The sequence below is a fragment of the Channa argus genome, chromosome 1, assembly GCF_033026475.1.
Source record: "Channa argus isolate prfri chromosome 1, Channa argus male v1.0, whole genome shotgun sequence".
Lineage (NCBI taxonomy): Eukaryota > Metazoa > Chordata > Actinopteri > Anabantiformes > Channidae > Channa > Channa argus.
Window position 1 is genome coordinate 12596586 of NC_090197.1, and position 21580 is coordinate 12618165.

Sequence of the window (21580 nt, forward strand, 5' to 3'; positions counted from 1 at the left end):
AATAACCTCCACAGAGGTGGATATGTGGAACTCACTGTGTGTGGTGTTTCACTGGCCTGTGTAGAGATGTTAAATGCATATAAGTCATAAATCAGCCATGACACAACTGCCGCTGCCGCTGCTGCTGCTGCTGCTGCTGAGATTATTGTTTTCAGCTGTTCAGCAGTTAGTTACTTTTAGAGATGATGTGATTGTTCACAGAGACAGATTTGTGTCACTAACGCACTAAATAAGAGCGAAAGAAAAACCACACATCAATGAAATGAAAAGCGTTAAAACAACAGCCAATGGAAGGTTTTGGACTGGACTGTGAGGAACAAATCGTTTAATGCACAATTAGCTAGTTCAAATGTTCCTTCGTCAGAAAATAAAAAAACATTTATTTTTAATTAATTAGCTAATTAAAGGAGATGCAAAATGTTGCACTGACTTAATATTTATTATTTTACTGTAACTTTTTAATACAGTCTTTAACCATTTTTGTTACCTCTGATACATTCGTATTTGCTGAAATGTAGATTATTCTACTAGGTTTAAGGTGAGGATAGCATCATCTTACAGCAGTTCCAAAGCAAGGGGATGCAAACATAAGTTAAACGTGCATTAAATATTGTGTTGATAAAAATTAAATCTTTGTTTGTTCCCAACCTTTACACCCAACTGTAAATGTCACATTGAGTTCAGAAGACAGTGTTTTGGACCAACCTAGATGAGAAATAGAAAAAAGAAACTATTTGGTAAAGGACGCATTTAATACTTTTAGACTTACAGAATGTGTGTTTGCTTTGCTGAAAGAAAGTATTAACACTTTTCTCTATAACTGGTTCCAGACAATCAAGCAAAAACAATCGAAGACCATTCTTTAGCACATTATAGCATGTTTGGTAGATTTGTACAAACAAAGTCATTACTTTATGTCCACATTAGAACTGTGAAACCATTCCATTTATTCTGGCTGATTGCAGAACAATTTTGCTGAACGCAAAGCTAATGTGTTTGTACATATTTACTCAAAATCCAATTTAAAGCACAATTGGAGGGATGCAAAGGATTAAAAGGCTTTTCATCATTTTGTTGAATACACTTTTCTAATTTTTCTATTTGCTAAATAATAGGATTGGTGCAGCTCTGTGTAGGTACAGCCAGCAATGCTTATTCTAACTTAGCATGAACTGAAAACAGGCAGCTAGACCTGTACATTCAAGTTATCAACAGTATCAAATCCTGCAGTAGTTGCACTTTTCTATTTTACGTGAATATTTTAGAACATGCCCGTTGTACTTAAACCTGAGTAAAGTACTTCTACCTGTAGTAGAGTGCTCTTTCAGTACTTGCACTTACACTTGAGTGTTGAGTTTTGTACCTCTGCCATCTGTGCACACACTAAGTACAGTTGGTCATATGTGTGCACGCCTGTGTGTGAGATGACTCCCCTGGGGAGTGTGTTGTTGTTGTGCGTGTTGCGTGCTGCTTAAGAGTTTATGTTATTCCGTTCCTCCTCTCTCCCTCGTTCACTGGCTATTCTGGGAAAATCCAAATTACAGTCTTTCAGCGTGTGGTTGGCTTGTGTGGTTCCAAATTTGTACTTAACGTACCCCTCCTGCTCCGTCCTTATCCCTCTGCTTTCCTTAACCTCCTCCATCTTGCTATACCTCCCTTGCTCACATGACAGCAAGCTTTCTGTCTCTACATCAAATCTTTGATTCATCTTTTGCAACTTGATTTTAAATACAAAAACATGTTGGTGAATATGATTTGATTTCCTTCCAAGCACCACACAGTACTACAAATGGCAGATGACACGTCAAATGCACACAAGTTCTTCAATGCCCTTCTCCATCTTTTCTCTTTTCCCTCTCATATCTGTTTTTCCTCCCCTCTGTCCACATTTCTTGTTTTCTTTTCTTGTTGTTTTGGTCCTGGAGCCTGTTGCTGTGCGGATTGAAGCCCTGAACACATCCATGTCTCCTCTAAAAACGTATCCTCCCTGTGGCTTTACTCGCTGCTCAGTTTCAGCGTTTCCTGTCTCCCCTTGTAGCCCGCCTGTAATTACTCTCGTAACCTATGGATATGCCACCCCCTCTCCATTCACAAAATAGTTATTTTTATCTGAATGTGAGCGACAGAGATTTTTCTTTTTTTTCAGACACTGTCTGAAGGATTTATGCAAATGCTCATTTAGTGTGTCTCCTCACTTACATAATTGCTCAGCTCTATTCCTGATACATGTTAAATCTATTCTGGCCCTTTGAATGACCCTGAACACACACACACACAAACACACACACACACAAGTCTGTGAGATATCAGACATGTAATGGGTTTAGTCACTGGATTAGAATGACAAAATGAAAATTCTAACTCTATGGACACTGCACCTCTGAAATGCCTCATTGCTTTGGCACACTAATGTGCCCTCAGAGGCTTTTTGGCAGTGCTTTGTAATCATCACTGAATATTTTTAATGTTCACTTTTTATTTTGACCTCAAATGCCATGATGTACCAGGCTGCTTTGAGCTCCCTCTGATGAGGATCTGCAAAGCAATTTGTTAGTTTTCTCTCACAGATGTGGTTAACATTTATGCCTTAAAAAGTCCAAATGAGAGTGTTTGAGTTGTCAAACTGACTCAGCAGCTTTGATTTATTTTTCACAGTAACTGTGAGGGCATGTCGACACAGACGAGCACATTCCCAGGAGATTCTTCTGCATCTAGTGTTTTACAATTTGGAATGTTCCAAAGGGTGAATTTACATAGCCAGAGATAAACATTAATGTGTGACGCTTCAGTTCCATTGCCATTGCACTTTGACATGAAACATTCTGGATGGCCTCCGTACAGATTATGTCATGATGACCACCTCCGCTGCTGTGCATCACATCACGAGGAACACAGAATGTTTTTGACACATTCTCATCATTAAGACTATATTTAGATCATTACATTTTAGGGCAAAATAATGGACTGAAAGGGTGAAAGATCTTATTAAATCTTATGGACAATCTGCTCTGATGTATCACTAGGCTCAAGTCTGTTAATTTTGGTCTCTTGCTTTTTAGTCAGAGTGAAAGGCAACTGGATCATTAACCATCTGAAGTGACCAGCTGCCTCACTCCTTTCTTGTCTTTCCATGGCCTGTGCCCTCAATCCGTGTCTTCCTGTGGTACTTAGCTACTGTTTACCACTTCTGACTGCGTTCTGCTTGAGCGTTTTCCCTGTGTGCACTCGTGTAGCAGGCTGGTGAAAAGGGCATGTCCATGATGAGTACTCACCATTCACCCTTCTAATCCTGTGGAGGAGAAAGAGGAGAGGCTGCCTCAAGGCCAAGCCCTGCTGGCATGACCGAACGCTGTGTGACATTCTCAGCAGCATCCGCTTCGGCTCCACATGACAGCGGTCACTTTTTTGCCTCCTCTTCATCCTTTCCTGCCTTTCTGGGCAAAAAAGGGCATGTTTGGTTCAGTTGCATGGTTACACACAAAAAAATAAATAAATCTGCATTATTACGTAAGCCTAGTTTTTGCTAAGCTGTGTCCAAGAGTTGTGTGAGTCAAGCACTGATGTTAGTTCTCATTTAGGGTAGCACAAACTCTCCTTGAAGTTCAGGAAAAGAAAAAAACAGCTCTTGCTCATCAAGTGCTATTTTCAGTTTAATCCAGCGACTATAAACATTCAAGGTCATCCAACGTACAACTGATATGCGCTGGTGTTGACTGTGTAGTGTTTGATCTATCGGGCTGGAAAAACCTGGAGAGACATGAGGTATTGTTTGCTTGATGGCTAATCTCTGATCACCTGATGAGGGAAGAGAGAAAAACTTTTTTTGTTCACCTCGAAGTTATTCATTTGCTCTTTTTCGTTTTTGTTTTACTTTTTTTATTCCACCTCCTCAGAATCTCACCAGTCTTGCTCACCCTCCAAGTACTCTCTCCATCTCAATCCTTTTTTCTTGCATTTAACCCTCTTTGCTTCTCTCCCGAATTTCTCTTTCCCATCTCCTTTGCCTTTCCACACTTCCATCACTGGCTTTCTCTCCCTCTTTCCCTCCTTCTTCCCTTACTTTGGTTTTGTGAAAGGGGGCTTTATCAGCAGGCCTGAATAGTCCAGGTCCACTGGAAGCACAGACAATGGGGCCATCAACAGAGGGAGGCAGACCCCATGAATGAGGAACAAAAAGCCTCAGCCCAAGAGGGGCCCCACTCTGCACCTCACAGCAACAGCCTCCACTGGCCCTGCATATTGTGTGACTCTGTGTGCATGTGCTTGGGAAAAAAAACATTATGCATTATGAATCTACCCCCAAAAATGGCTTGGCTTTCAGCTATCATTCTTAAACATGCTGCATTCTCCTGCTGGCACTACACATTTGTTATTGTCCAAATCTATCGTTCTGCAATGCTGTGCAATGCCCCTGTGCATTCTCACCACTTGTGTTTGTTAGTGTGTATAAGTGCTTCCCAATTCACCCCTGGAAGGTTTTAGCAGGCATGTCGTCCTGTCTTTTGCTGTAACATGACAATACATGCACCTGCCATGAATATGCATGCTCACTTACCGCCTCCTCAGGGGAGAAGGATACTCTTTAAAAGGGAACATGTTTGTGCAGGAAAAGCTGTTTGTGTGAGCAAAGCGTGAGACAAGTCCTATCTGCTGAACAGGTTTTCAGTAGAAAGTGACTGAATATGCCAGAGTTGACAGAGCGCTCATCTGTTCCTCCATTTGTCATTACTGTTGAAGAGGTGCACCTCCATATGCTGTACACCTTTTGGAAAAAGAAACATGATTTGAATGTAATAATTTAGTCTCTCTTTAACTTTTGGCTTTTTTTTGTATTTACACACAAATTCTGCCAGTTGCTTATTTTCCTGTGGCATTTAAACACACCCAAATATTAACAACATTAAAAAAAAATGTGCAGATGCATTTATGTAGAAAAATAACTTGTAAGAAGGTGGTGGCAAACAATCTTTTTCCCTGGCTGAATACTTAAATAAAGCGTGTTGCTGTAAAGAAAGTCATTCATGAAGCTAAACAACAAAATACTTGTAAAAACTGAAATTTACTTCCTTGATTGGCCTCCGAGGTGCACAACTTGTTGTTGTTTTGTATTTGTTGCTGATTGTGTGATAAACTAAATTATTAACATGCAGTAAGATTACAAGGGTTTTCATGCATTAATACCTAAATTGCTCTTTTAAAGAGAGAATAAATGCAGGTCAAACACAGAACCTTGGGTCCCATCATAAAAGCAAGCCAGTTTAAACTCAACCCATTAACTTTCACATGTTGAGTTTTATCAGAAAGATAATTAGCAGCCTGTTAGCAACCTCGAATATTGCAGGGTATGATCCACTGTATCAAAGGCTTTACACAAATCAATAAACAAAGCTGCACAGCTCGGTTTTCCTCTAAACCTTCACTGCAGAGTGATGCTCAGACAAAATTAATGAAGCTGCTCCTACTGCAGATTATTGAGGTAGTATTTAATATTTTAAGGAAGTTAAGGTCATATGCATCAGTTGACATTAATGAGCTGAACTGTACTCAAACACTAGAGTAATAATTAATTCCCATTATGCCAGAAAAGACCTTTAGTAACCTGATGTAAATTATACTCTTTATCCAGAGATTTAGTGCACCTGTGACTCCCCACCTTTCTCACTCATCATAAGAGGGAGTAAGGTGTCAATTATGTGATGTGTATTGTACCAATATGTGTCTATGTGGTTTCTCTTTGCACCAAACACGTTTGAATTTATGTGTTTCCAATTGTCCAAAGGAGCCTGGAAGTTCTGGTGTCCTGGCAGATGCTTGGGTGCTGACCTGGACCAGAGGTCTTTTCATTTCTGATAGATAGGATACAGAGAGCATATTATGCCACCCACAGGACAAGACACATGCAATCGACCTCTGACCCTGCACCATTTTGAATCATTATCTCCTAGCTTAAGAGCAGGGGCTAATCCTTGCTGTGTTTACCACACAACTGGCACAACAGCTGGATGGTCTGTCAGTAGCTTCTCCTAGACCTCTTGCTGGGTGGATGCTATCTGGGATAACATGCTCTCATTGAAATTCCACCAATGAGTTTCAATATGTAGTGTAAGCTATGTTCCTCTCCGCAGATATGAGTGGCTCAGCCTTCCCTGATGCTGTAAATCATCCCATTTGCTACTATCAAATATCACCCTGTCAATAAAAAATCGTATTAGTGAAGGATTAATTGGTGTCCATGTTGGCCAGTGGGGCAGTAGGTGCTGGTGATCTACTATTAATGGATTCATGATTTCAGTGCAGATAAGCCCGTTGTGCGGAGAAACACAGCAAAAGCCTGCAGACATTTGAATAAATGCCAAGTAACCTTCTAAAGTGGCACAGTGAAATTCTCATGTAGATAGATAGATAGATAGATAGATAGATAGATAGATAGATAGATAGATAGATAGATAGATAGATAGATAGATAGATAGATAGATAGATAGATAGATAGATAGATAGATAGATAGATAGATAGATAGATAGATAGATAGATAGATAGATAGATAGATAGATAGATAGATAGATAGATAGATAGATAGATAGATAGATAGATAGATAGATAGATAGATAGATAGATAGATAGATAGATAGATAGATAGATAGATAGATAGATAGATAGATAGATAGATAGATAGATAGATAGATAGATAGATAGATAGATAGATAGATAGATAGATAGATAGATAGATAGATAGATAGATAGATAGATAGATAGATAGATAGATAGATAGATAGATAGATAGATAGATAGATAGATAGATAGATAGATAGATAGATAGATAGATAGATAGATAGATAGATAGATAGATAGATAGATAGATAGGTAGATCGATAGATCGATAGATCGATAGATAGATCAACTGGTGCCAAATCCAAAAATAAAGGACAAGTTTGACAAATGGAGAAATATGACTTTTTACTTTTTTGCTGAGAGATGGGTGAGAAGGCTGATGCAAGCACTAAAACTAGAAGCACTGCTAATTAAGGTAGCAGCTGGTTGGCTTAGCTACTCATTCACAGACACAGTTACACACCGATGACGGCAGCTTCCACGCAAGTGCTGACCTGATCCACCCGAAGCAAATTAGGGTTCAATGTCTTGCCCAACGACACTTCAACATCCCCACGACGTCCCCATTGTTTTCTAGTATAAGCATAAATTGAATAAAGAGGTATTCAAGTATTAATTCAAGTTATTATATTAACAAATATTTATACTTGTAAATAAATGTATAGAATATTTACACATGAAGCTGATCTCCAAGGGATGAATGAAGTATTTAAAGAATTATAAAACTAACAAAAACAAAACAAACAAAAATAACAATAAGAAGAGAAAAACACTGGAGCTGTAGGGGAATGTGGGGAAAGAATTCACATTAAAGATCATACTAATTCACATAAACACACACATACACACAGAGATAACAAAAATATCTCCAGCTCTGACATTCTGAAATATGTATATAGTATGCCATGAACTTGAGGTTACTGGAAAACGTCCAAGTGTTTCAATGTCAGCGAAATCAGTAAAGCCATTTGAAAAACAACAAATAACCAGAACACAAGACAGGGAGGGATATGTGTTGTGTAACGCTTCAACACAGTAGCTAATAAAAGTGTAAATAACCATGTTTAACGAATAGAGTTAAGAACTACTGAGACAATCAAGGTTATTTTTATTCTGTTTCACTGGGTTGTGTTTTTAACTGCACAAGGGTTGTGTAACAGCTCTGCCAGGACAGGTGAACCATGTAACCATGTTCTGACTTGTTTTCATTCTGTTGGATAAGTACTGCCTTGAGCACGTATCCACACACACACACACACACACACACACACTCAACTCACTCAGACAGGCTGTGCTGACACTGACACACCATACACGTCATCATGCATATACCTCATTTTGCCCTTTCAATATCCATTTAAAGGTTTAAAGCATCACACGGAGCTGCAGATGTGTACGTTTTATTTCCATTTGATAACCCATTTAAGATAAACACTAACACATTGCTGTGGCCTAACAGGGCTTAGGCATGCACGTCTGGGCATATATTGCAGGTTAGTTGATTCTGTCTCTCTAGGTTTGCATTAACAAGCTGCTCTCAGACTCTTGTTAATAGGGTTTAGAGTGGGACATCAGCATTAGGCATAAATTGAGGCTGGGCCTGGAAGTCCTCCATGTCTGTCACTACTGACTCATGCGCGTTCTGGAACCTCCATGCCAAAGTGAAATGTGGTTTGTTATGGATCATTTAAGGTGAAATGTACCAGGACGTCCTACGTTTTCTCTTTTATTTAAATGACATAGAAGCTAATGGATAACAAACACTTGAAAATCATTGAAGTCCTTTATAAAATGCAATTATGATATATGAGGAATAAACAGTAGATCCATTAATGTTTGCCAGCTTTGATTGAAAATGCGACGCAGGATTTTAACATCAATTAATGCTAAATTACTTCTGAGAATCCATGTTTCCAGGGTTGATTTGGGAGTGTTTTCAGAGTTTCTCTGCTGATGGAACAAGTGAAAGGGAAAAAAACTATTCCACAATCTCAGTTTACTTCAGTGAATTGAAAGGGAAAGAAAACATACACACAACCAAAAAAAAAATGCTTCAGTCATGAGTTAACTTCAATTTGACCACTCACGTAAAATACAGGCTGTTAATCTTCTCAGCATGTGTCATTACATATAGATGTCACCATTAATTTGATAACTTTGAAAAGTTAATTGAATTAAGTAACTTGCAGGGAGTAAATGCAAAACTGAGCCTACAGGTGAAAAATAAATGAGAGCAACACTTGTCAAATGAAATTTTACAGTTGAACAAATCCAGTTTTCAGCATTCTGCCTGAGATGTGGCTTAATTCCCATCACTTGAATTTCTGCTTTCATTTCAACACTCACATAAACATACTTTGTTGCAGAGGATAGTCACATTGAAGCATAGCTAACAAGTAATGAACTAAACTGCCAGGCCAAAAAGGTCACCATCTGAGCAAACAGGTAAGAGCCTTCCATTGGATAAATACTACAGTAACTGGTGCGTCTCAGTTGGTTAGTAAACCCTGAGAAAGTAGCTGACAACCTGAATTCACTGAATGACTAGGGTTTTCCATCAACGTATATTTTCTTCCCTGATGGTAAGGACATATTTCAAAATGACAATGCCAGGATACATTGAACTCAAATGTGAAAAGAGTGATTCATAACGACACATAATTTTCCCACATGGATAGGCCACGTTGACCCCACTGATAATCATTGGGATGTGCTGGAGAAGACGTTACGCAGACGTCTGACACTCCCACCATCATTACAAGACCTTGGTGACAAATTAATGCCCTCAACAGAAATAAATGTTGTGACATTGCCTAAGCTTATGAAAATGATGCCGCAGCAAATGCAAACCGAAATCACAGCTAAAGGTGATCCAACAAAATATTAGTGCGTGTCACATTATTTTGGCAGGACAGTGAATAAAGAAGGGGGAAGTGTGACAGCTAAAATCTGATAGCTGTATCAATGCTCCATGGAAGGCACTGGGATTACAAGCGATTTTAGTGATTATTAACGTGGCTATGACACTAACATGCGGTGACCTCTAGCCCTGCAGAGAAACCAGACTAGGATGCCGACAGTAGGGGTTTTAGTCAGCAGGGTTATTCTATTGGTTTTACTGATAATCTGTTTGATCAATGTGTGGAGCATCTGTTGTGCCACAGATGACCAAAACATAGCTTACAGTGGGGTTTGTGACATTAATCTACAAGATAAATGTTTGAATATAAAAATATAAAAACTGTATGAAACTGAAAATATAAAAATTTATGAAACTTCCCCCTTTAAATGTAAATTTATACAGCGATAATGTTGTGTCAGTAGTGTGTTCACAGCTCGTTCTGCTGCCTTCAAGTGGCCATAAACATCAGTGTATCAGTGAATGACTGAAACAATTGTGAGGCTCAGTGTTGACACAATCAACTGATGCAGTTAATACAAAAAAGTCTGACCAGCTTTGCAAATTTCATGGTGGTTGGTTGTACCATTCCTTCCATCAGTGAAATTACATTTAAGATCCATAGCCTTTATTGTGATAGTTAGAGGACCAAAGGACCACTCTCCCACCCACATGAACCCAGACTGACCAAAGCTGCACCACTTGAGTGGATCCATCTTTCTAAAATGTTAATCAGTGGGATGTCAGCTAAGCAGTTACTATAAGGGGAGTAATCGTTAACCAGTTTTCATTTTGTTGGTTCTTTGGTAATGAAAGCCTCGTGGTACACTGTGGCTGACTTTGGAGAGGTTTTGCCATATGAAAACATCCCACATGTGCCACGGTGCTACATGTGTAGAACGTAAAGTATAAGTCATTCTTTATTTCAGTCCCAGCTTTCCTCCCTGTTTACTGAATCTAATATAAAGGCAGAGGTTTGATTAGGCAAAGGTGCAGCATGTTAAAGGCTGGACCTCTGCTGGCTTCCTACCAGCAGTCATGCTGCTATCATGTCATGTTGGGTTTCCCGTAAATATGAGCTGCCAGCTGGGGGAAAACCTTCAGTGAGCAGGACATGCAACACAACACAAAAATAGTGCAGGACCTGCAAATACTGTATGTAAAGATGTTGCCAGTCCGAATAACAAAAATGGCAATAACTCTAAAATAAATGCTACCTTTTCCCATTATATGGCTGATTAGTAAAAATAATGTTCAGTGTGTGCACCACCAACGGTTTTGCAAATGAGATGTCACTCGGTTCTTACACCTCATTTAAATGCTTCAGCTGTCTGTGTTAAGACGTCTACCATTGTGGCCATTAACACTTTGGAGACTGCTGGTGTAATGTAGCACTCACATGAGTCTTATGTGCTGTGAATGGGTACATTTCTTCAGACTCGAAGATTATTTATACTCCAGCCCAAGAAATAGTTTTCTGTTGAAAGCTGTCAGTGAAACAGGATGAACACACTGACAGCTTATAAACACACATTGTTTGCAGTATCATGGATGTTTTCATTGAATTGGTTTCAATATTTCAGTTTTTCATATTCCATGTAAATTTTAAGCCACACAACATGTCGATTTACCTTTGCATCAAAGGCAAATGTAAAAACCAGGAAAAAATTAACCTGAAAGGCATTTGCAAAATTAGTTTGTCAATATGACATTTGAGAAAACATCCCTGGAGGGAAGTGAGTCAAGATACTTTGTGGCATCTGAAGCAGCCAGTCGAAGTAAGTGGATCTGACACATGCTTACACACGTTACAAAATATAGTTATGAAGTGCAATATAGCTTACTTTTTGATAAAATGCCCCACATCCGTGATTTGTCATCAGCCTGGTGAGTTTACCAGCTGAAATGTTCAAAACAATGTGTCATGATCTTATGCAGTTCACTTTTTGGTGAAGTTGTAGAACATTAACTTGTATTGGACAGCAGACTGGATTGTTAACCTAGTCACACGAGCAGCAGTGATCTAATGCTGACAATGTCACTCAACTGGTCAAAACTAAAACAATATCCACAATAACTAGTTGATGGATTGTGACACTGTCTTGAGCAAACTTGATAGTTCCCAGATTGCAAAATCCAATGTTTTTTTCCTAGATAACAATTGCTGTTTACATGGATTATACTGCAATGTGGTACAGTCATGTCTTTCACATGATAAATTGTCATAACTTTAGTTTGACCTTTGACTTGTGTGGTTTTACTATAACGTCAGACATCAAATTGTGTTTATTAGTAGTTAGCAAATATTAGCATACAAACACATTCTTTTAAAAGGATGTTCGTTTAACACATAGCTCAATGTGTACACCTGGGCAAAGCAGTGCTAGTCTTTGAGGGTCACTACCCTGCTTGTTTTCCAATTGTCCTACCTACTGGTCCTTACCTGGATCAGGTGTGATAGATAAGAGTTGGAAAGCGAGCAGGGGAGTGGCCCTCAAGGACTGGAGTTGCTTGGTGCTGCTGTACAACCTCAAAGAGCTGTTAGCTGAGTGTACTGTAGATCATAGTCTTTCAATCCAAAATAGTTGAATTTCTATTATTTTCTTTAATTGTGGAATTTAGGTAAAAATGTGTTTGTATATCAATTTTAAGCTAAGATGCAACTTTCATTAAAACAACAAAAGCAAGTTTCCAAAGTATTATGAGTGAAGACTTCAGAAATTGTCTGAGAGCAATTTCTAGTCATTAATTCGAGTTCCATGTAATAACCCATGTCAGCTTTAGAACAGGTTTTCTTTTTAACAATTTGTTTCCCAAGGAGTCAAGATTTCCTGTCCCTCTTTGCAGATTTCTGTTAAATTTAAATGGTGTAATCTATTTCCATTCGATACTTATTTGTGTCAGTCTGCACCATCCTGAATCCAGCTTTGCATCTTTTTAAAGACAAGCTATAACTATTCATAGGCTTAAGTTTTGACCAGATGCCCAAAGTGTGGACAGATGTACATGTCGGCACAAGGTCCTTAGCAGTTTGTGTGAGTGGGACCCCAGCTGTTGAGTGCTGTGCAAATGTAGCAACCAGAAATGAGGGATTAGGGCTAAATCTGGTTGAAAAGAGGAAGAAGAGGATGACGGGAATGATTAGGGAACAGTGTTGGGACTACTGTCTAACATAAAGACAAGGGTTAAAAGGGGTTAGAGGAAAGGCAACCAGAAGATGACACAAATGATGAAGGACCACGGCAAGATGTGAACAAAAAAGAATTAGCGAAAATGTGAGAAAGTAAAAGGACACAGGAAGGAAGACGAGATGAGAAACTAGAGGTAAGTAAAAAGGAAAATTATCCCATGATGGAACTCTATGAGTCTGTTTTTTCATTAGAAATTCATTGATTTCTCTCACTTCTTCCACATACAATCTGCAGAAAGGTATTAATGCAGGCAAGCAGAAGCCGCAATTGAAGCATATCAAATCTCATATCCATTAATATACTCTCACAAGGCAGAAGGCCAGGAAATTATTTCTGCAAGGAAGGAGTGCAAATTTCAGCAGAGTTCAAATGTGTTTTCTATAATGAAGTATTTGCCAATTTAAAAGGGAAAAAAAAGATAACAGTTTGCATTAGAACAAGTAAGGCTACATGAGTCAGAAGCTGCTGATATGTTTATAAATGTAAATACATACTGAGGACCTCAACCATAGGAATGGAATCATCATCCGTTTGCAGCCTTATATCTGCCTCCAATTTCTTCTAGCCCAGGGTTACAGTGAAATCTTGCCCTCTTTAAAATTCAAAACATTTTCACATACAGACACACACTGTTGGTGCTAGTACTACAGACTGCTACAGATGGCAAATGTGGCCTGTTTGATATTCTGTGATAACTTTCCTCCACTTGTCAACACATTAGTCAACTGATCTGGAGAGGATTGGCAAGAGCCCAAATTAATGTGCGCAAAAGCAAAGCCCTCTAGGAAGCTTAACGCCATTCTAATTAAGATGCACATTCACATTTTCCTGCCTCTTAACAACATGTCCAAGAAAATCTGTTTCATAAAATCTTAAATTAGTGGGCTGTCAATTTAAAATTAGTTTTCATTTAATTTACGCACTGACTGTTCAATAAGTTCAAGGGCTGTTTTTTCTATTTAAAGGCAGCCACATTGTTTTTGCTGTTAGATATTAAGACAACTCTTGTTGTTCTGCAAGTCAGTTATCAGCACTGTAGTCCCTGTGCATGAGATTGCATGGCGACCCTCAGATCCTTCTCACCTTAAGTGTTGCACGTATAACAACAGCAGCTGTGAAACATAACAAAGTGAACACTGACATATGACTCCACTACTTGCCTTGATAAGTTGCTTACATCACCAGTGGACAGTCACATCGTCGTCTCCCTTCCTGCCTGTATCCTTGTTGCAGGAGCTGGCATCATACAGCATTTCCCAGAGGATTAAATAAAGTCATTTTGGATGCCAGAATGTCTCCTCACCTCAACTCGGCACAAACCCCCACCTGGGCCAGTTTCTGTGAAGAAAGAGTTGAATTGACTGACTGGGACCTGAAGCTGGAAGAGTGTCAGCTGGAATACTGGGAGTATTTGAAGGGGTCCCATTAGGATACTATCAGATCTAAGATTGCACCCACCCAACTATTTACCCACCAGGTAAATAGTTACTGATATGATGAGGCTCCACTCCAGGCTATCACAGTTACTTTATAGATGTTGATTTTTGTCTTGCATTTACAAAAATACCAGAATTGGATGATATTTACAGAAACACTTATTTGCTTTTTGCCTGGAGTTAAATGAAAAAACTCTGTCAGATAAAACCACTGCGTGCAGCCAGCTATTGTATCTTAATCACAACTTTTTACGTTTTACACTTTGGTTTTTGGGTGGATTAAACAAACTGTTTTTTTTTTCTGAGGGAAACCACTCAACCTTAAACATATTGTAAGTCAAAAAAATTACAGAAATCACCTTAGTAAAATAAAGTGCTATACTTTTAGAGAATCGAACATAAACAGCCACAGCTCCCCGACTGCTAAAATCTTAGAACTGTGACTGCAGTATCTTCAGATTTGGTTATACATCAGAACTTGTATACACTCATGTTTTATAAAATTACATGTGGGTGATATATTAAAAAAGGAACCAAAAGACCAACAAACCTTCACCAGAGTTAAGGGGTCATGCCAAAAATAGACTTAGATTTCTATGTAGAACAAAAATAGATGACATTATAATACAGTCATGCCCCTGAATAATATAATAATATATAATATATAATCCCAGACAGTTGAAAAAAAAATGGTACAGTAGGTAAGCTCATCATTCAACAGTTACACAAGAGGCAAAGTTATTTTTAGTTTCCTCTGTGTGGCCTTTGATGGTTTTATTAAAATCTGATTTATTTATCTTAACTTCCATCACTCATTCATCATGTTGCTGTTAATACTAACTGCCCCTGAGCGGCTCCACAGGCAACACCATTAACATGAATCCAACATGGGCTAAAGCAATGTCACACTAAACTCCTTGAATGAGTTTGGGAGGATAATACATTTTAGTCCTACTGAACGTCGGCAGCTTTACCCTGAAGTCAGACATGCTTGAATGAAGCCACCTAAACCGGCTGCACAGGCCACATAATACAAATCGTCTCAGTTTTGTCATCATTGTTTTTCTGGATTTAGTCTTTTTTTAGCTTATATGCAGAAACAATCTGTTGCATAATGCAGTTGAATGCTTTTCACTGTCTGAGATCTGAGATACAGTACCTCCAGACTCCAGTGTGAAAGAAAGCTTCGGCGACACCTATGGGTGGAAAAAGGTGTAGTTGGTTCCAATGATATGAGTTAAATGTTTAATATCTGTGGCCCAGTAACATTTTACCTTGTAGATATTTTTTGCTTCCAAAACCATTGTATATGTTTTCTTGAAATTATGGCTAGGGCAGTGCATCCCTAGTGAATCTGACACAAGAGTCACGTGACACTATACACATAAGCACAATAAATGCCTGTTTTTGTGCCAGTAAGAGTGCAGTCCAAAATAATCCTGGAATCCATTAAAAAGATTTCCAAAAGCAGGTCAGCGATAATGCAAAGAAAAACTGAGAGAGGCAGTTGTGAATGCATTAGAGTGAGAAAATGTAATATACTTAAAATGACAGGCACAAAAAGGCATTGGATTGCATGCTTTTCAAGAAAAATAAATATTCCACACAAAATAAGCTGAGCACCACGGAGACCAGACTGAAAGGAGAAGCATTTCGTGTAAACAGCAGAGATTGGTTCGTGTTTTTTATATCAACTGTTTAATGTCTAGTGGTCGTACATATACGACTTTGGGATTAAAAGGGTGATTGACCATAAATCATAGTGTTGCAGGTTCCAAGTCTGCCTGCTATTCACATACTAAGTCAAAGACATCTGCCAAATTTCTTTCTTTGGTGAAATTATTCCAAAATACCAAAACAGATACTGACCATTAGATCATTTTCTTGCAAGATACATTTGAAATAGCAACAACTCTATTTTATGACTCCAAACTTTGAAATAGGAGTTTCCACAAAAAAAAAAAAACACTTGAAGGCAGCATTAGTCTCAGAGATTGTCTCATTGATGTCCTGAGCTATAACAAGTTCTCTGAGGAGGAGGCATCTGTTTCATTGTCTGGGCCAGACGGTGCAGCTTGTCAGGGGAATTCTTCTCGACGGCACAGGCCTGCCCATGCTACAGATGGCTTATCTCACAGTAAATGATTCAGAAAATGATAATATGCCTCCAAACGGAGAAGAGGCCATCGCCTTTTCCTAATGGAACGTCTTCCATAGTTAGAGTCAGGTCAGAGCATTTTTTAACATATCTGTTTCTCTCTAAAGACGTCAAGCTCTGCGTCACCAACTCAAGGAAAGGTAGGATATTTTTTTAAATCCACTGGCAACACTTCTGATCCTCTCATTTGAACAGTAAGCAGATCAATTAATGTTTCATTTAGGCACAAGCAAAACATAAGCTTTTCCAGACAGGAATAATTTAAGGTGTAAAGATGACAGTGCTAATTCCCTTACATAACTAACCAGAGTCAGACTTGCTGGCAAAAAGTAATGTGTGATTTTTCTGCAAAATGATGGTTTAAGTTGTCATCTCAGGCCCTGGAGCAAAAGCTAAAACCCTTCCACTGTTCAAAACACTATAACGTTTATGAACAAGCCCAAACCTATAAGTAGGGAAAGGACCGGGAGCAAAGACCTACTGTAATATTCAGCAATTATCAGACTGTCAGCTAAATGCAGACACGTCAGAGAGAATCAGAAGATTCTTCTCTCACACCAGAGCCAAACAGCTGTGAAACAGACATTAACAGACATGATCACTACATTGTATAATGCTTGGTTACGTTTGACTCACATTATGTCATGGTAATTGTCAATCACACAAAGTATATTAAATTAACTTTAAATATTTGTTGCTACATGCCTTCTACACACACGTGCACACACACACACACACACACACACACACACACACACACACACACACACACTTGCAAATATACTTTGACCCTGGTCTGAAATTGCAAACCACAAGCTGACAGCCAAATCTGCTCCACTGTTTTTTTTTCTCATGTGATTTCAGGCCTGATGTGTAACATGAAAGACAAAATCTTATCTGCCTCCTCTGTCCCTTTTTGACATGGACATTAGTGCATCTGAGACATGTGTCCCTCCCCAGTGTCAGCTTCGTTTTTTTTCTGTGTATGAAGATTACAAAGAAACTGACAGGGGCAACGGGAAAGTAGAAGGACACAGAGAGATGAAGGAGACAAATTTGTGGAGACACGTATGGCTCGCAGTTGTTTAAAAGAGAGATGGATAGACTGGGAGAGGACGAGGAGCCCTGATTGCTGCCCTGCGCTGTCATTATATTTTATGGCCATAGAAGCATTTGTGAAACCGAAGCCAGGTGCTGTAAGGATAGGTCACGTGGAAATGGCTGATAGTTTTACACCAAAACTATATGCAGCACGAGTACTTTCTGCTCACAACCCTCAATTTTAAAAGTGGAGTGTGAGAGAAAGTAGGAGAGCACTGCTTTCAAGTAATGCACCAGGAAAGACTAACAGAAGTGACTCCAGGGTGGGAAGTCATTGTTAAGATAAAGATAGGGCAGACAGAGGGAGAGAGGAACCAGTGAAGAAGCAAAGACAAAAGTAAATTTGAAAAATGTTTTTATTGGCATTGTTTTTAATCATTCTTGTTTCAATTTACATTTTTTTTCACTCATGTCAAAGGTAAACACATTTCTTGTGGTTTCCGCCTGCTTCCCAAACCCCGTAACGTAAACTACCATTACAGAAAAGCACGACCTGTCATACACTCTTGCATATTCAGATCCTACAAACGAGTCTTTAACGGGTAAGAAATTCCTAAATGCCACATATTTGAAAAGCGCGGATAAACACGTTCTACATACACACGCACACAAATGTGCACATATATGCTGTTTTCCCTTGCTCGCTCCCGCACATGCACAGTCACACAGTCGCACACTCATACACACTTGTGCACACGCACGCACATTCCATAACCGGCATGTATTATAAATATACATTACAATGCAGACTCCTGTGTCTTGCAAGTGCAGCACTTGGGGAATGCTGCCCTCCAATCACCATCGGCTCTGTCTGTGCATTCACAGTTGGTTTACGACATGCTCTTCAGCAACACAATCTGATTAGCACTGTAACATTAGAGTAGGGTTACTGAGTGTGTGTCCCTACCGGTTAGTCCTAACCAATGACCATCTCTTTTTGTCAGGCTGAATTACATCTGACTATTTTATCTACACAAGCAAAATGCTGCAGTAAAAATTCCACTGTTTTAAAAAAAAGAATTAAAAAATGGCACAATAGCTTATTGAGCAAAGGCCTTTCAAATGCACACTAATAAATTAGGTAGATAAATAATATACTTTAAAGTTAAAATAAATAGTTTTGAAAGTGAATAAATTAAAAAAAGCACAACATTGTGATCTGATTAATGCCAGCCTACATTGTCTTGTATTACAATATAAAAAAGTGAACTTCTTTTTATTTGCACATTCACACGTGTTTTTTTTTTTTAACAAAATGGCGGCAGCGTTACTTTGAAACTCAAAGCACAATTTCTCCTCAGGCACCTGCCGCACTCTGGCGACTGTATGGGGTCGTTTCCATAGTGACTGTGACTGCTGTAATGGCCATCAGCACTGATTGGCTGTGAAACTCTGAAGTGGAAAAGGAATAGATGGGGTTGTCTGGGATAAAAAGGGAACTTGCTGCTCAGAGAGTTTTTTTTTTTTTTTTAATAATTGTAAATTAGTGGTATTCTGAAAGACTCTGCTGATTGCTGCAAGGAGAAAGGTTTGACATCTGGAAAATCTACGCGAAGTGCTAAAGGTAACTGCATCAGAACAAAGCACACATCTACCACATCTACCACGTCTAAGTGCCATCAAATTGCTAGTCCAGGGTCTGTATTTTTCTAGGGTTGTACAGTGTGAAGGCAGGAAATGCAGACAAAGGACTAGTTCTGACAGAGCACTTACTATCTTCTAAGAAATGCAAGCTTTGCATCTGTACCTATCTCAAAGCCAGTGGCATTTTTGATGTCTGGAGAAAATGGATTCTTGAAAGGCCCACGGATATCCTCATAAAGTCTTTCCCTTTTCTTAAGGAACACCTTGTTCTCTTTTTAATGGCAGCTCCCTCACTCCTTTGTCAAAAACATTCCTCAATGCCCACAAAAGTGGCAGCAGCTTTCATTACTGACAGATTATATAAAGATCCTGTACAGACCAGGCCAGATGAGTAGAGTTCCAGAGTCCAGCCTGCTCTTTACTACATCAACGTTCAGTTTGATCTGTCAGCAAACTTAGTCTGTTGTCCAAGATGAACCGTTACATTTTCCGCCTTTTTCAAAACTGACAGTCAAAAACTTTGCTTTCATGAGCTATAGACAGTGCAGCCTAAACTCTTCAGGTGATTTGATATCCATGCTACAATAACAGTGTGTAGTGTACATCCAGCTCATTCCAACAGATGAGTGGGTCCACTTTCACACTCGTCTTTTGGCTGCCAGGCATGCCAGCAGCACAGAAGTCTGATTGTGAATATGTGTGGTGGTGCTGTGGCAAACACAACTGCACGAAATGCTCTGGTATTCATATGACGATGGTGTCCAACAACACATGGAGTGTCAAAATACACTGGAGTGAATATGACAGCGAAAAGGCCTCTCCTTTTTTAAGTCCATTAAGTTAAATTGAAGGATTTTTTTTTCGTTGTTGTTTTGATAGTGAATCTGTTGCACCTCTCAAGTCTCTTCTCTGCTTCTGCCAAATTTCACATCAAAAACTCATAGATGGTGGATACAAAGCCCTTTGGACGAGGTGGTCCAGCTATGCATGAAGTGCCACTTCCGGTGACAGTCGCTAGGACAAAAGGATGGCAGCCACGAGCAGCGTCGCCACGGTGAGAAGAAGGCGGTCACGTGATGGACTGCTGCCGCTGACGCTTTTTTCCAGTTTGGGGACTTCAGAGTGTAATTCATCTGTTAGAGAAAGATGAAACAAAGGGAAAATTAGAAAGCAGAAGGATGTGAGTGTGAAAGAGTGAGACAGAGTGAGACAGAGTGCTTGTCCCAGACAGGAGGAAACGAACCATTACTACATTATTAATTAATCAAACTAAAAGCAATGTGTGATGCATGCAAATTGTGCTTTAACATATGCAGAGAAAGAGACATGATGCAATTATCAACAAACCACCAATTATCATCAGCACTGCTACATATGGCCATTTCCCCCCACGGGATGGAAAATTAAAAACACTTTTGTTTCTGATCTGTTTTTGTCTTTCATGTATTCCTCTTTTCACGCTAATGATGTTTTTATCCTAGAGGAATTTCAATCAAACCAAATTACTATGGCCCTGCCATTGATTAGACGCGACAGAACATTAACTGGAGGGGATAGACAGAGAAAGCGCTTGCAGAACACATTTTGTAATATTCGGTAAAGCATGGATTACTCTGAGTCATTATGCTCTGTCTCGACATAATGTTGCCCATTATATCTAGAGGGTTATTACATGCCAAAAAAAGCAAAAGAAACTAAACTGAGCTCTGCGGCACACAGATACATTACAGTTTCAGGAAGCTGCACTGAGATGTTTTTTTTTTTTTTTTTTTTTTTTTGAAGTAAATGATGTGAGTGCAGAAGAAAGCTGCAATTTCTTACTGTTGCGGGTCACATTTACCCACATTAGACATAAAAGAGAGATGCACTGTAGGTAAAGGGGAGGGGTGATGGAAGAGTTAAAGCCTTGTAATGTGACATGCTGATGTCACATCTTGTTTTTAGAAAATTCTTCAAGTTTAACAGCATAAAATAACTTATTTTAATACAAGGGAAGATTTTGATGTTTTAAAATTTGTTCCCAATATTGACAAAAGTGTTGCAACTACATTAATATCCAATTAGGGGGGCGGCTGTAGCTCAGTTGGTAAGGCAGTTATCCAAGGACCCTCACAGGGTCAGTGGGTCGACTCCTGGTCCCGGCTATACGTCAAAGTGTCTCTGGGCAAGACATAGAACCCCCAACTGCCCATTCCCCTCCCCAGCTGTGCAGTGCCGGTCCAAGCCCGGCTGAAATTGGGCATGGTTGCGTGAGGAAGGGCATCCGGTGTAAAAACTGCCAAATCAACATGCGAACAATGATCCGCTGTGCCGACCCTGAACTCACAGGATAAGCCGAAAAGGTCATAGTTTCATAATAGTGTGTAAACTTCACAGTGATGCCTTCAAAATGTTGTTTCACCCCAACACCTTCTCTGGACCTAAAAACATGAAAGGTGATGAGTGATAACAGAGACAACAACATACACAACAGCTGAAGTTTGATGAATGTATGGAATTATGTGTTTGTCGTCTCAGTCTGAAAGTAAACTATCCGACCGCTCTTGTTTGTCCAGGTTGTGTGTGACCTGACCATGTCAGGTTTATTCTTAAGAAGCACAA

At 39.3% G+C, this 21580-nt stretch overlaps 1 protein-coding gene across 1 annotated transcript in view; it reads right to left on the reverse strand.

The window, feature by feature from the left end:
• Window positions 1–17733: 17733 nt before the first annotated feature.
• Window positions 17734–21580, reverse strand: part of efna3a (ephrin-A3a) — a 53623-nt gene continuing 49776 nt past the window's right edge. The window contains exon 5 of the mRNA XM_067498175.1: window positions 17734–20112. Within this exon, the coding sequence (XP_067354276.1) occupies window positions 19994–20112 (119 nt within the window). The 3' untranslated portion in view covers window positions 17734–19993. The remainder of the gene's footprint in view (window positions 20113–21580) is intronic.